Below are 16157 nucleotides of genomic sequence, written 5' to 3' on the forward strand. Positions count from 1 at the left end.
TTATACTAGTAGTATCTACTATAAGTTCATGTTCTACAAAATATCAGTAGGCATTTATCTTTCTGTTGGTTTTCTAAAGGTTGTTTTACTACGTTTGGTAGAATGAATTTTAAAAATATAGCTCATGGTTTTTGTGTGCCACCCCAAGATTTAATGTGGCCCCCCACTGGCCACCCCCATGAAAAATTTCTGGAGGCGCCACTGCCTTAGGGTTAGTGCTGGTGCAAAACCCATGCAGGGAAAGTCAAGCAGGTTCAAGCTTTAGCTTATGTGCTGAAGACAAGTAACAGGAACGCGTCATAGAAACCTTAAAGTGACAGACAGCAGTACCCACAAGCAGAATTATGATGTCATTAAATGCGGTTTATAAAACAGTCGATCCATTTCCTCTAAGTCCCTCTTGGTCAATTAGTTAATCACTGATGACAACCTTAGTCTTCTAGCCTTAACAGAAACTTGGCTCCATCAGGATGACTATGTTAGATTGAATGACAACCCCCCCCCCCACTTATGCTAACTTTCAGAAATCCAGGATTTCAGGGAAAGGAGGTGGTTTGGCAGTAATATCACAGTCTAGCTTACTTCTCAGCCCTAAAGTTAAAAATGCTTATAATTCATTTGAAAGCATCATATTGTCTATAAATCACCCAAACAGGAAAACTCGAAAACCTGTTTTATTCATAATTATTTATCGCCCCCCGGCCCATATTCAGAATTTCTGAGTTTTCTGACTTCCTATCGACTATTGTCTTACATTCTGATCAAACTATAATAATAGGAAATTTTAATATTCATGTTGATTACCCCAGTGACTGTCTAGGAAATGCTTTTGCAGCTTTATTAGATGATGTTGGTTTCACCCAAAGTGTGAATGAACCCACTCACTGTCATAAGGACACCCTGGATCTTGTTCTAACCCATGGTATAGAGATCAACCAGCTGAGTGTCCTTCCTCTTAACCCCATCATTTCTGATCACTTTATGATTACCTTCCAGTTTACACTGGAACATCCTTCTGCCCCAGTGAATAAGAAACAGCTTAGAAGAACCTTAACTGACCGTTCTGTGTCTGAGTTTAAACACACAGTTCAGCCAGTACTTAGTGAAATTCTGAGAAAATACTCTGAGACCAGCTCCCATAGCATCAGTCATAGTATAAATGACCACTTTGTTAATGATGCCTTACAAGCCCTCAGGAGTACACTTGATGTTGTTGCCCCCTTGAACCCTAAGTTCGTCAGACAAAACCGAGTAGCACCGTGGTTTAACGCTGAAACTCGTTCTCTTAAACAAGAAACCTGTAAGTTGGAAAGAGAATGGCGCCGCTCCGGTTCCGAGCAGTCTCTGGATATTTGGAAACATAGCCTCTTAAATTATAAAAAAGCTCTGCGTAGAGCTAGAAGCCAGTACTATTCAACCTTAATATCAGAGAATGGAAACAATCCAAGATTTCTTTTTAGCACTATAGCTAAATTAACTCACAGTCAGAGTTCATTAGAAACACGTGTTCCTGTTTCTCTCAGCTCTGATGATTTTCTTACATTTTTCGATAGTAAAATCTCAAATATTATACATAAGTTAAATCAAGTTATTCCTACTATCAGCCCAGAACAGGCTGAAGCGGTAGAAATGGAGGCATCCATAGAAACATTAGATGCTTCACTATTGTGGATCAAGTAGAAATAGCATCAGTTATTACATCCTGCAAATCCTCAACGTGTCTGTTAGACCCAATTCCCACTAGACTTTTTAAAGAAACTTTTCCCCTAATTAATGATCCCATATTAACAATGATAAATACCTCTCTGGAAACGGGTTACGTGCCACAGTCTTTTAAATATGCAGTTGTTAAACCTCTTCTGAAAAAGCCCAGTTTGGATCCTAGCATCTTGGCCAACTATAGACCGATATCAAACCTCCCTTTTATTTCTAAAATTGTAGAAAGAGTTGTAGTTAAGCAGCTTTACTGCCACCTACAGGACAACAGCCACTTTGAAGACTTTCAGTTGGGGTTTAGACCCCACCACAGTACGGAAACTGCACTAGTTAGAGTCTCTAATGACTTGTTATTGGCCTCAGAAAAGGGACTACTTTGAATTCTGGTCCTTTTAGACCTCAGTGCAGCCTTTGACACTATTGACCACAGTATTTTACTCCATAGATTAGAGCAGGACATGGGAATCAGAGGATCTGCTCTCCAGTGGTTTAAATCCTATCTGTCCGATAGGTATCAGTTCGTTAATGTAAATGGCCATTCCTCTCAGTGCACTCGAGTTAACTATGGAGTCCCACAGGGCTCAGTCTTAGGACCCATTCTGTTTACGCTTTATATGCTACCCTTAGGAAACATTTTCAGGAAACACAGCATTAATTTTCAATGTTATGCCGACGATACGCAGTTGTATTTATCTATGAGACCTGACCAGAATGACAATATAGATAAACTGAACACCTGCATCAGTGACATCAAGACCTGGATGACAATTAATTACCTCCTCCTGAACCCAGAAAAAACTGAGGTCATTATACTTGGTCCTCAAAACCTCAGTTCAAGATCCTCCTGTTAACCTATAAGGCCTTACATGGAATGGCCCCGTCCTATATTAAGGACCTCATAGTCCCTTGCCATCCAAACAGAACACTTCGCTCGCAAAATGCAGAACTGCTTGTGGTTCCTAGAATTAGTAAAAATACGGTTGGAGGTAGAGCGTTTAGCCACCAAGCCCCTGTCTTATGGAATAAGCTCCCAGCTCATGTAAGAGAGGCCGATTCAGTTTCTACATTCAAAGTTAGACTGAAAACATTCCTCTTTGGACAGGCTTATTGTCAGACTACTTAGTATTCAGAGATTATTTAACTTAATGTTAATTTGTTTAAATTAAACTTGATAACAATAACTATTTGTTTTAAAAGGCTGCTAGAAGTTGAAGCTGGGGTAACTATGGTGCTCTGGGGTTCTGTCCTCTTTTCTCTTCTACTTCTACCCTTCCTCTCTTCTCTATTTTTGCTCATCATTTGTCATTTAGTTCTCCATGCCTCTGTTTGGTGCAGTGCGATTCATGTATTGTCCCTCTTTTCCTCTCCCCTCCTGGGGAGTGGGAGTGCTTCCAGACTCCAGTTGGCTCATCCGTGCTCCTGTTCCTGACCGTCTACCTCGCCTTTGCTCCCGCTCCTACACCTGGCTGTGGATCCTGCCTCTGGCTCATCTCTGGCTCGTCTCTGCTCTGTACCTGACCGAGTTCCTCGTCTCTGCTCCTGCTTCTACACCTGGGTGTGGTTCCTGTCTCCGGCTCGACTCGCGCCTTTGACTGTCCCCCCCAAACACGGCTGGATGAAGCTCGTCTGCTGGACTTTATATATGTAGTTGTAGCTTTAGATCAGTTAATTCTTCTCTAAGAGTTCTGGTAAATTGCCTGTCCGTCCTGGGGGAGGATCCCTCCTTCATGTGGGCACCCCTGAGGTTTCTTCGTTTTTTCCGGAATCCGGTTTTTTTAGGAGTTTTTCCTTACCGCGAAGGGGGGGTCTAAGGGCAGGGATGCCAGTATAGCTTAGTCAGTTTGTTAGTTCATTTTAGTATTTTCCTATTGAACTCTTTGTATTCGTGATCCTTTTGAGTTCATGTTTTACTTCGAAGCCCAGAATGTTGTTGTGATTTTGGGCTATACAAATAAAATTGAATTTAATTGAATTGACCAACAGCTGAAACTAAATTTCATCTGTCAGTCTGTCATCAGGGCGGGTCCCACCTGACTGAATGGACCAAGTTCCTGGACCTCCAGCTGCATCACTGCTCCTGAACACACTTTTCTGTCTGCTTGTAGGTTGGAGGAATGCAGATTGTCAGAGATCAGCTGTGAAGTTCTGGTCTCAGCTCTGAAGAAAAACCCGTCTAATCTGACAGAACTGGACCTGAGCTGGAACCAGAACCTGCAGGATTCAGGAGTTCTTCATCTATGTGGTTTTCTGGAGAGTCCAGACTGCAGACTGCAGACTCTGAGGTCAGACTCTATGTTTTCAGTTTGAGTGAACAGAAATGTCCAGATTCTGATCTGCAGCAGCATCTTCCTGCAGCTGCTTGTTCTCTTCAAACATCGGCAGAAGAAATTCTTCTTTTCTTCCTACAGCTGCTTGTTTCAAAGCTGTCTGCTGACATTTGTGCTCCACTAAGTTCTGCTTGCAGCCATCAGCTCTTCTTTGTGTCTTTGCTCCAACAGACTCCTTTAAAGCGCATGCAGAAGAAGCAGCCGTGCACAATCACATGCACTCTGATTCCTGCTGCTGTGTTTCAGCAGATGCAGCTGAGAGTCCAGCGGCTGATGTTTGTGAGCAGACAGTGACAGAGTCATGCTGTAGCTGGATGCTGCTCTGACAGACACATCCTCCACAAACATCCTCACCTTTTCATCCACAAACATCATCACATCATCCATCAAAGCTCCCAGCAGCTTCTGACTCTTCATTCAGAGCTGAAGTCATGCTTGATCAGGGATCAATGTCCAACATTTGCTGCTGACTCTTCCTCATCACTTCCTTCTTCTCTCTGCTTTGATCTGTTGGAGCTGAAAGTCTCTGCTTGAAGGGCTGCAGCAGAGAAGGACTGGAAGATCATCTCCTTAAAACTGGCATGAAGACTTTCCAGCATCCTGCTGCTGAAATTCCCATGATTCAGTGCTGTTTGGAGAAGAGCTGAGCAGAAAGAGGAAGTGGACTTTTTCTGCTGTTGCTGCAGAAACATCAGTTGGTTTGGATGCAGCCACAGGCTGATGTTTGACTTTCACACATCTGGACCTCTTTCCTGAAGCAGCTGCATGTTGTCCTGAATGTTCCTGAATGTTCTTCTTCTCTGCTTCTGCTGGACTCTTCTGATCTGCTGCTGTTGCTTCACATCTTTGGACTTTTTCTAAACTTTCTGATCTTCTTCAGCTCTGAACTCTTTAGAAAAAGTGAAGAATGAAAAACAGGAACTTTGTCTTTAAACTCAACTCTTTGTTCTGGATTCAGGCTGAGGTTCTGCAGTTTGTCAAAGACCAGCTGTGCTGCTCTGGTCTCAGCTCTGAAGTCCAACCCGTCCCACCTGACAGAACTGGACCTGAGGAGAAACAAGCTTAAGTCTTCAGATGTTCAGCAGCTCCAGGATCTGGTGGAGAGTCCAAACTCCAAACTGCAGACTCTGAGGTCAGTAGAGGGTTGGAGTCAGTCCAGCTGCTTCCAGATGTTTGGTCCTAAAGTTAGTCAGAGAGCAAAGATGCAGAGTTTCCTGTGAAGCTGCAGCTTCTCAGTGAAGCTCTGAGGAGAATGATGACAGGCTTCAGGACAACAGTCAGCCAATCAGAGCAGCAGAAGCTCCAACAGGTGAAGATGACAGGAAGCTGCTGCTCTGAACAGGACTGAAGCTCCTGCTGCTCTTTCTGCTGCTGTGCTGCATCACTGACTGACAGACCAGGATCAGGAGACACTCCTTCATCTCTGTCTTTCTACTTTTTCTCTGCAGGTGGGAGTTTTGGCACTGATGTTTCCCCTGGAGGAGCAGAGAGGAGCAGCAGCAGCAGCTGATCTGCAGGGATGTTGTGACTGGACTGTGTTCCTGGGAGGTGGAGAGCAGAGTGATGGAGGAATCAGAGGAAGTGGAGATGAGTGTCAGAGCTGCAGCAGGAACTGATCTGAGATCAACTCCACTGTCTCTCTCAGCATCAAGTGGACAGTTATTGTGCTGCAGCTCCCCCGGTGGACTGATGGAGAACTGCACTTCCTCTTCTCATTCTAACTTGGAGTGTTGATCTGAAACAAGCAGTGCGGCTGACCGGGAATGGCGGCCGGGTGCCGTGCTGGGTGGCTGGTCGCCGTGGCGGGGACTGGGGGGGGCTTGGGGTTCTGGGGCCTGGGGTCGTCTGCCCATGGCTGGTGTTTCGCCCGTGGCCGGTAGTTGGCGCGTGGCCTGGCCCCCCGGGGGTCGACGCCGCTTTCACAGCAGGGGTTAAGGGGTTCACTTGGGTGGGTTTATTTTATAATTATTATTTTTATTTATTTATTTTATTATTATTATTTAATTTATTTGGGTTTTTTTTGGGGGGGGGGGTCTAGGGGGGCTGTGTGCTAGTCCCTAGGGAGGCCAGGGTATTATGAATGGTGGGGCTGGACCCCCTGCCCCTCCGTTCTGGCACCGGGACCCTTCCTTGCTGGCTGTCTCTCGGCGCTACGAGGCTCTGGCCTCCAACTGCGGCTGGCTTGCCGCTGCCTGGCCGCTCTGGGAGGGGGGGCGCCTACCGTGGCTGGCTGGGGGGGCCGGTCGCTCGGGGGAGCCTTCTCACCCGGTTGTGCCCATCCGCCCGCTCCTCCCCGCTCTCACCCAAACAAATATGGCACACATACACATAGGGCTCCGGGAACTGGAAGGGAGGGGTATACTGGCAGGGCTCACTGGGGATGCCCCTCTCTGGGTTCTCTAAGTTTGGCACCCGCCCTCCTCCCCGCTTTTTACTTGCATATTAGACACTCTGATTCAACTAGGGCCTTGTGGAGAGGGTCTGGTGGAGGGGGGCACGGTGAAACATCCGTTCTCACCTTTCGCTGGCCCCCCCCACAATTTTAACTTCCTCTGTAGACACACACACTGCATGCTAGCAGCACACACACAGCTAATAAACACCACTCACAGAGGGACCCCAGAGTGGGGGGCTCTGCGGCTTGGCAGCGGTGGGGCCCCCACACTGGAGACCTCCTATTTTACCTGCAGTACACACACAGCACTCCCACACCTCCATACATGGGTGGGGTCGGGGGGGGGGGGGGGGGGGGGGCGGTCTTAACCCGCCTGGTCCTCTCAGGGCGGCCGGGCTTATGGGTATCATGTCGGCTGCGGGAATGGTCGGGGATACGGCGCTGGGTGTCGGCCGGCTGGGGGGGGGTTTACTGCGTGGTGGCGGGGAGGGTAACCAGATGATTGTGACTATGTGTGAGTGAGTGCATGGGTGGGACGGACCTGGGGGCTGGCTCGCTGGGACCCTCTGGGGCTTTCCCTCCCCACCACAGAGAGGGGAGGGCACTGAGAGGGTTGGGGAGGGGGGCTCAGATATTATGGCGGGGGGGGGGGGGTTGTAGTGTGTAGGGTTGTAGGGTTATGGGGGGTGGCTGTGGGTGCGTGGCGATCCCGGGGTTGCTCGGGTCGCGTGCCGGGGCTGGCTTGCGGAGACGGGGCGCCGGTTGGGTGGTGGACGGCTCATGGGCTCTGGGGGCCCTGGCTTCGTCCTTGGCCCTTGTCTCGGTGTCCGGCGCCCGGTGGCCCCCTTGGCTGGCGCCTGGTACGGCTAAGCGCTCTTGCCCTGTGGCCTGGGGGCTGGACACTGGGTTCGCTCATGCCTCTGGGCATTGGGGGGGCCCCTGTAGGGGGACCCTCTCTTTGCCTGGCTGGTGGGGTGGGCGGTCCCCTTCTCCCCCCCTCCCGGGCTGCCTGGGTCGGATGCTGGGGGGGCTCCTGGCCTCGGGGGCTCTCCTCCCCTCTCCTGGTCTGGCTGGTCTGGCTTGGTTGGATCTGGTCCCCGTTATGAACACACGGTTCACGTCGGCAGCATGCATGTATCTCCACGTGCACGTGCACACTGCCACACTGCTCCGTCTGCTTCATCCCTCCTCCTTACCCACAGTGTATTGATGGACAGATATTTTTTGCTCATCTTAGTGTCAGATTTTCACCTTTGATGTAACATTCGTCTTTCCAGCAGATCTGGTATTATTGTTACAGCTTAAAATAATAACTTATTCAAATCAGTGCTTGTATCCCCCACCTTTTCACCTTTCTTCCTTTTACTCTCTTCCACCCTCCCCTCACATTCTCCCCCTCACCCTCCCCACACACACTAAATGTAACAAATAAATTTAAAAAAATACGACAAAAAGGGGTTTATACAAATCTACACTATAGTCTCTCGAAGCTATATAACCTCTTTTTGTGATAGTAAAACCTGTCCAACACAAAAAGCCTTCGGCTCGAATCTGTTTGCTCAGCTGTTGGACAGAACAAGTGAAAATAAATAAATAAATAAAATAAAAAGGAGACAGAACCACATCAGCTGCTTTTCTTTGGCCGTTAAGAAACAGTCTGGAGACTCTAAAAAACCTCCACTTCCTGAAGCAAACGGATGCAGAGCATCATGTTTGATCCTCTTCCTTCAGAAAGGCTCCATTGCTCCATCGCTCAGCAGTTTGACTAAAGCAGCTGAGAGTCTTGATGCAAACAGACCTCAGCAGCTCATCCAGAACGCCATGACAGAAGCACATGCAGCAGCACGTGCACGCTCCCAGAGAACAGCAGCTGATCCAAGTCCTGACTTTGAGGTGAGACCTTTCTGTTCTGCTTGGAGCACACTTCAACATGAACTTCATTTCCCATCATTCCATCTGTCAGGAGAGAACAGCTGCAATCAGCTTCCTTCAGGAATGACTGCAGGTAGAAGGATCTTTCATTCTTCAGCACCACCAGGACCCACATCCAGCCCATCAACAGCCAGAACATCAGTCACATCAGCGTCTGATCTTCATCACATCATCATCATCAAAGGACCACCTCTACGTTTTTACAATCTGATGGATTTCAGTCTTTCTGCAGCTTCTCATCAACTGGATTGTCAAATATTTTCATTCTTCGCTCTTGTTTCTGCTGTCGTGGCACGGTAGACTACGGTGAAGGTACGGCTACAATTTACTCAATAAAATCAAAGTCAAACGTTAATCAGAGAGGATATCAATGAGCTAAACTAGTTTTGACTGTAAAACTATTTGTTTGTGATATTCATATTTCTGACTTGATGTTTTATGCTCACGCTTGGCTTCTTAAACTAATGAGGCTAATGCAATATTGTCCAACCTTTCTTTGACAATTGTGTTGAGGACATTCCGTCCCGCTGAGATAAATTCTACATTAATTGCAATTAAACTAATTTAAGGTCATAGATCATTCGTAAAGAAGTTGATCAAATTTATTTCAAATGAAAATATTTTAAATGATTTAAATACAATTATTTATTAAAATTAATTTATTTTGAATACATCTACTTATTTTTCAAAAAAGCTCTTGTTTGATTAGTTCTCACAAAATTTGTTGCAGTGAACTGAAATTCACCAATTTTATTATGAATTCATGTTTTTCTGTCATATTTACTGCACCTTTGAAATGTTTTTAGAGTGCAGTTTCAAGATTTACAGAATAGATTTCAATGAGATTGAAGAGTCAAAACTGAACTTTGAGAGTTTGACTTGAAAGCAAACAGTGACGTTAGCGTCTGCAGACTGAGTCCAGCTGTGATCAGATCTAATCACAGGTTTTCAAAGCAGACGGCTTCCTTCACCAGACTGGACCAGTTGCAGTAAAAGAAGACGGACTGGTTCTTGTAATAACAGTTGATTCAGTTGCTGCTTTGAACAAACATCAAGTTTGTTGCAAAAGATCAAAACCAGACAGTTTCTGAGCAAAAGTGATGTGGATAAAGTTCATTACAGAGCAGATTAAGAATCATGTACAGGAAATAAACAAACAGCATTTCCTCTTTTAGGACAGGAAAAAGATAGACTTCCTTTTTCTGATACTAAACTGATGAAGCTCTAACTTCAAATATAATAACATCAAATGTCTTCTTTTGTCTGATTTTTACCTTCAGTAACTACATTTTATAGTTTAGTAATCTGTGATTCATCCTTTCACTCTCACATCACTCACAAATGTACTGACACTAAAAATATTGAGTGGGAGGAGCCAAGACTTTTCTATAATTTAGTCATTATCAGAGAGGAAAGGAACATTTACAGTGAGAGACCAACAACCTGAGAGACTCTGCTGCTGGAATTCATCTTTATTTTTATGATTCAGTCTGGAGGTAATATTTCTTTGAAAAACATTTCTTACCTTTACTTTAAAATTGTTGTTTACCAAATATAGTCAGTCTATTTTATAGATAACAAGATTTTCTTTGTTTAAAAAAAAATGGGTTTTGTTAAAGTAGATTATTAATAGAATAAAGATGATTGTTTTGTTTTTGATAAAAATATGTTTTCATTTGAAGATTCCTCAGCATTTTATAAACAAATGCAAATACAGTTTTAAAGTTCAATTTTATGCAAATATACATATTTGAATGCTGACAGCTGAAGCTGTGAAGATGATGAAGAATGTCAACACAGTAAAAAAAAGTCAAGAAGTGGAAATATTTGCTAAAACTGAACTAACTTCCTTAAACTAAAATGACTTTTGCTATTTGAACTGCTAAAACTGCACTAAATGGTAATAAAGATGAAAAGAACCCGTTTTCTTGAGTAAAACAATAATTGAGGAAGAAACTAAAAGGAAGACTCGTAAGGACACAAACATGAACGCTACAGAGGTCAGAAACTGATTGACTGATGTTTTAGCAAAAAGAAAAGTTACTTTTAAGGGTTTCAGGGTTCTTTCATTTCATGGTTTAAATTAATTCAAGCTTAGGAAAATAGCCAAATGTTTAAAAATTGGCTTTCCTTTTTTGATGCCTAATAGGTTGTATATATTTTCTAATACTATCAATTGCAGAGAAAAACTAAATACTTCATCAGAATTCACATTTCTATCCAGAAAAAGTCAGAGTTAAAGATGAGAATGATGAAAATATAATTGTCTAAAATTGTCTAAGCTGCCTCTATTGGATGAAGGCGCTTCACTCTGGACAGGTTACAACTTTGTAACAGGGTCACACAATCACACACACACACACACACACACCCCAACACACACACACACACACACACACCTAGGGGCATTCAGAGGAACCATCAGTGTATGAAGCATGTTTTTGGAGAGTGGGAGGAAACACGGGTGGAATGAACAAACAAACTCCACACAGAAAGGTCACAGCTGGGATTTGAACCTTCTCACTGAGAGCGCTAACCACTGCCCCACCGTGCACGGAGTCTAACCTTCATGAGGGCTTGGTGAGACTTCTTCTTCTGGCCAAACAGTGAAGCTTTTCCCGCTTAGCGCCCTCTACTGGTTGCAGATTGGAAGCAGATTGAAGTTGTAATGTGAAACAGCTGAAGGTCAAATCTGCTGTGAAAAAGTTTGGTTTAGTCCAGACGTGTTGGACTTCAAACTGTCATTTCCACCAACAACACCACCAAGAGCTTGTTCAGCTGGACCACAACAACACATGACAACAACACATGTCTACATGGAAGTGACAGTGTGGCGGCGCTGCTCACATCACGTCTGACCTTTGACCTCACACTGAAAGTGGCCTCTGCCGCCATGGCGACTGAGTGGAGCGGCTCCACGGCTGCTGGAGGTGTTCCAGGTGATGGACGATGTTTTCCAGGTGTCTGCTCCTGCAGAGGTCTGGATGGATCTGAGCTGATCTGAATGTGCTGACAGGCCTCTGGGGAGAAGAGACTGACAGAGGAACCATGAGCTGAAGGAGGCTAAAGGCCCAGGATCCAGAAGCAGCTGCAGAGAGACCACCAGCATCAGGATCAGGATTCCAGAGGGGCGGGGCTCAAAGTGGGAAGAGACTTTTCGCTCCTTGAAAGCAGACGACCAGAGATGAAGTCACCTGGAGACAACGACTCCTTTCTGATCCCTGGAGCTGAAAGTGATCCAAGCAAACTCTAGTCAACATGAGTTTGTTCACTTGATCCCAGACTTGGAAGAATCAAACACTGGAGGCTCTTGATGTCGGCACAATGTGCTGCAGGCAGAATCAACAGGAATCCAGTTGAATCCAGATGTTGGAAACACAGACGCCCTACAGCAGGGCTGCTCCTTCCTGCTCCTGGAGATCTACCACCTGCCTGTTCTCCAGCTCTCCCTGCACTCCTTCCTGCTGATCACCTGGACCAGGTGTGTTCATCCAGTCACAATCTGGAGACATCTATTGGAGCCAATCAGCAGCTAGCAGGGCTTGGAGATCTGGAAAACAGGCAGGTTGGTAGATCTCTAGGACCAGGATTGAGCAGCCCTGTCTTCCAGCTTTCCTTCCCAGAATGCAACAGTTTGACTGAGAATGAATGTTCTCCTGCTGTTGCTGTGAGGATTCTGCAGGTCCGTTCTTCAGTGGTTCTGGTGGTGTTCTGTCTGTCAGTCACTCCAGGTTCCTGTCAATCATCCACATGTCTTCATTTCTGTTGTCTTCAGTCAGTAGAAGTCTCTGTTTTCAGCTCTACATTGTCAGATCATCAGTTTTTGGTTTCTCCATGGATTTTCTCCTGTTTCTGTTTATTGATCAAATCTTGACGTTTCTGCCTCTGAGTCCAGTTTCTGCATTTTGGCTCCTCCCCTTCCTGACAGCTGGATCCAGTGTGACTCCGGTTCTATGTTGGATTCTCTTCTGCATCTGATCCTCTAAACACAGGAAGTTGTTGTGACTGGAAGGATTTGGATCCAGAAAGATGGAGAACCTGAAGGATCCAGAGTGGAAAGAAGGCTAAACCAATCAGAAAACATTCTGTTCAACAGAAACATTTAGTGTCAGACCCGGAATGAGGAAGCTGTGACCTCACCACAAATACTCTTCCTTTATTTTGAAAATCCCCTGCTGTTTGATTCTGTACTTAGTAGCAGCTTCCTGTCCCTGCAGGATCTGCTCTGTGTTGAATTCAGACGTCTGGCTAAAGTCCAAAGTGACTCCTGGACTCATTTGGAGCGTTTTTCTGAAACCTGAACGTCTGGAGGCTCTGAGTCCGAGCGGAGCTGCAAAGACACGAGCTGCAGCTCAGAAGAAAATGGTTTGATACCAAACTGGGGGGTTGGACACACTTTTGGATTCATCTGGAAAGCTGCTTCACACCCAACGGGGTTCGCGGGGGGGGCGTGGCCACTTTCAATGTAAAGTCAATGGTACAGACGCCATCTGAGGTCCTGCGGCGCCATTTGAGCGGTGGGCGTGGCCACTTTCAATGTTAAGTCAATGGTACAGACGCCATCTGAGGTCCTGCGGCGCCATTTGAGCGGTGGGCGTGGCCACTTTCAATGTTAAGTCAATGCTACAGACGCCATCTGAGGTCCTGCGGCGCCACTTGAGCGGTGGGCGGCGTGAAGGTCTGGCAGCAGCGTGACGGTTTGAGTGACAGCGGGTAGAAAACACATCAATCTAGTGAATGGATCCATGTTTCTCCTGAACTTCCATTCATTCTCGTCACCTGCTGGTTCCCTTTGGGGGCAGCGGGGTTTCAGGAAGCGTCCTGCCTGCTGTTGGCCAAAGGCGGCTTCACCCTTCAGTCTGCTGCAGGGCCCATGGAGCTGGAGCATTGATCTGGCTATGCGGCTCCAGGAGGAGAGCTGGCGGCCAGACAGAGAGCTGCTGCTGATGGAAAGACAGCCTGATCATCTCCTGAACTTTAGCTTTCTGGTTTCCATGGAGACCATCAGAAAAAGGTCCCTGATTTGATTCTGGTTTGTAGTTTTCCTCTGGGGTTAACATGGGACAGCAAGCCTTCAAAGTCGGTCAGAGAGACGGAAAGACGGCGGAAGCGTCCGTCTTTCAGACTCATCAGGAGAGAAGATGACTGAACGGAGAGAATCTGAAGGATCCAGACATGGAGACGTGATTCCCCATGATTCTGTAGAACTCTTCATCATCCAGAAACCTGACCTCTCAGCATCATCCGTGTCTTCATGCAGTGGAAATGACAGAAACACAGACACCGCTCCATGTCGCCATCAGGCTGAAAACATCAGCTGGAAGCTCCGCCCACAGGCGGCGTCAAGCTCAGGAACACATTTGTGGACAGACGGCGAGCAGAGAATTATCCACACGGTGAAAGAGAGGCGGTCAGCCTTCAGGAAGAAAAGTTTAGACCAATAATTACAGAAATAAAAGATAAAAAATGTTTTTCATAAATCTGAAAGTCACCAAAGTGTTTAACAAACTCTTTTCTAAAGTGAAAAGGTCAAATGTTTGCGTGTTGGAAGTCCCAACCTGACAGATGAGCAGAATAATAAGGCAAGCAAAGCCGTAACACTGCCCCCTGGTGGACAGGAACTCAGCAGTGCAGCTTCAGGATGGAGTGGCTTCCAACAGATCAGATCAACGTTCTGCTCTCTGCTAAAGAGGCAGAACGTCTCCTTCTAAGAAGAATCCAGAGTTCCTGATCACAAACATCAACTGAAGCCCAAATCAGAGCTGATCAGACTGCATGGAGCCCAAGCTCCAGAAAAGAGGAGAGAAGAAGAAGTCGTCCACATGAAGCTTCACCTTAGAGGAAAAGAGGAGCTGCTGAACTAAAGTACTCGAGTACTGAGGAAGACTTTCAACCTCTGACTGATTCTGTAGAACATTTGGAACTAGAATGTAGAAAGTGCTTCAGTTCCATCAGCTGTCAGTCTGCAGCAGCTTCATCTGCTGCCTCCATCCTCTCTCTGTGAGTCTCTGCAGAGTTTTTCTGCAGCTGCTGGTTTTTCTGCAGCAGCAGCAGCATCAGAGCCAGAGAGCCAAAGAAAGTGGAAAGTCTGAGAAGGAAGCAGCTCTGAAGCTCTGCAGCTGACGGTGCAGCTTCAGGACTCATGAGGAGGAGCACATGCACGGCTCTGATGCTGCTGAACGTCTGACTGAGATGATCCACATTCAGAAGAGAGTTTCAGAGTGAAAGACGTGTGGAAGAAGAGAATCCTGAAGGTTTCTGTGCAGACATGAACTCAGTCAGAGAGCGTCTGAATGTTGGAGGATCCAGAAGAAACCAGGAGCTCATGAAGGTGGTTCTGTTGGAGCAGAGAGCAGAACTCTGATCCCAGTTTCAGGAACAATGCAGGCTCATGTTCTGGACTGAAGAGTTCTCCTGAAATGTTCTGTTCAGACTTCTTCAGGATCACATCTGTGTGTGAATGTGGAGGTTTGTCTGAACCAAGCTGCAGCTCACTTTGAAGCTCCTTCAGGCTCACACAGCAACAATGACAAAGACTGAAGCTGCTGTGCTGCCCTCTAGTGGCAAACATGGCATCTGCAGCACACATTTCTGCTTGGTTGTTGGTTTCTGCTTTCATAGAAAGAAACAAATAATATTTAATCTTAATACAAACTAACAGTCCACTCAGACAATGTTTCCTCCTTCAGTGTCACATCCAGAAACACTGAACAGTCTTCATCAGTGAAGAAGATTCTCATCTTCTCACCAGCTTCCTGCTCTGAAGGAAACATCTTCATTCATCATCATGGACAGCCAGACCAACCTCTGTAGAAACACAATCCTCTAGTTCCAGACTAAAGAAATGATCCCTGAAAGTAGAGTCTTAGTGAGTTCTGGATGTTGTTTGTCCTCTTCTGTCTGCAGACAGGAACTCCTGCTCCTGGTCTCCTCCTGCAGATCACAGACTCACACCTCCTCCAATCAGACTGCAGCTTGTTTGCGAATACAAAAAAGCATTTTAGTTCTTTTCAATCATCAAAGTAACCTAACAATGAAATGTTGAGTTTTCCCCAACATCTTTGTCCAGTTGTGTCAAACTATCTTCTTCTCTGTTGGGTTCAGCTGTCTCAGAGATTAGTAGTCATCCTAAAGCCTTCATCTATCTGATCACAGATGGATCGGTCCTTCTGGAACCTTATCAGACATATCAGGAACCTTCACTAAGCCTCATCCTATGTTCATCTTTACTCTCCATGAAGTGACTGCAGCAGGAATTGTGAGACCAAACTGTTAACTTAGCAGTCTGTGATCTGCAGGAGGAGACCAGGAGCAGGAGTTCCTGTCTGCAGACAGAAGAGGACAAACAACATCCAGAACTCACTAAGACTCTACTTTCAGGGATCATTTCTTTAGTCTGGAACTAGAGGATTGTGTTTCTACAGAGGTTGGTCTGGCTGTCCATGATGATGAAGAAGATGTTTCCTTCAGAGCAGGAAGCTGGTGAGAAGATGAGAATCTTCTTCACTGATGAAGACTGTTCAGTGTTTCTGGATGAGACACTGAAGGAGGAAACATTGTCTGAGTGGACTGTTGGTTTGTTGAAACCTGAAATGGATTTTTGTAATGAATCATGAAGTAAAAACACGTGTGAATGAATCAGATCAGGTTATCTCTGTCCTGAGGTTATTATTAAACTCTGACAGTCCACTTGAATCTGAATGTGAGATTTTACTTCCATGACATTTTTGGATCAAAACATCAAACCTTCATTGCTGCCTCCAGAAAAACCAGCAAACAGACTGAGA

General features: G+C 45.8%; 3 protein-coding genes, 1 non-coding gene and 1 pseudogene across 4 annotated transcripts in view; 3 read left to right on the forward strand and 2 right to left on the reverse strand.

Annotated features, from left to right (window-relative positions):
• The window catches only part of LOC144990538 (ribonuclease inhibitor-like), a 43675-nt gene extending 37861 nt beyond the window's left edge, over positions 1-5814 (forward strand). The window contains exons 4-6 of the mRNA XM_078944060.1: positions 3822-3998; positions 5002-5175; positions 5492-5814. Of these exons, the coding sequence (XP_078800186.1) occupies positions 3822-3998; positions 5002-5175; positions 5492-5510 (370 nt within the window). The 3' untranslated portion in view covers positions 5511-5814. The remainder of the gene's footprint in view (positions 1-3821; positions 3999-5001; positions 5176-5491) is intronic.
• Positions 1-16157, forward strand: part of LOC144987947 (uncharacterized) — a 199156-nt gene that overhangs the window by 163752 nt on the left and 19247 nt on the right. The gene's annotated exons all lie outside the window — the stretch shown is intronic.
• The window catches only part of LOC144986863 (uncharacterized), a 307472-nt gene that overhangs the window by 61418 nt on the left and 229897 nt on the right, over positions 1-16157 (reverse strand). The window lies entirely within an intron of this gene.
• On the reverse strand, positions 15032-15237 carry LOC144990728 (small nucleolar RNA U3). Its single transcript, XR_013654686.1, has one exon. It is a non-coding gene; the product is annotated as a small nucleolar RNA U3 (small nucleolar RNA).
• On the forward strand, positions 15735-15939 carry LOC144990716 (small nucleolar RNA U3; annotated as a pseudogene).

The sequence above is a fragment of the Oryzias latipes genome, chromosome 2 (assembly GCF_053564925.1).
Source record: "Oryzias latipes strain Hd-rR chromosome 2, Olatipes_Hd-rR_3.1".
NCBI lineage: Eukaryota > Metazoa > Chordata > Actinopteri > Beloniformes > Adrianichthyidae > Oryzias > Oryzias latipes.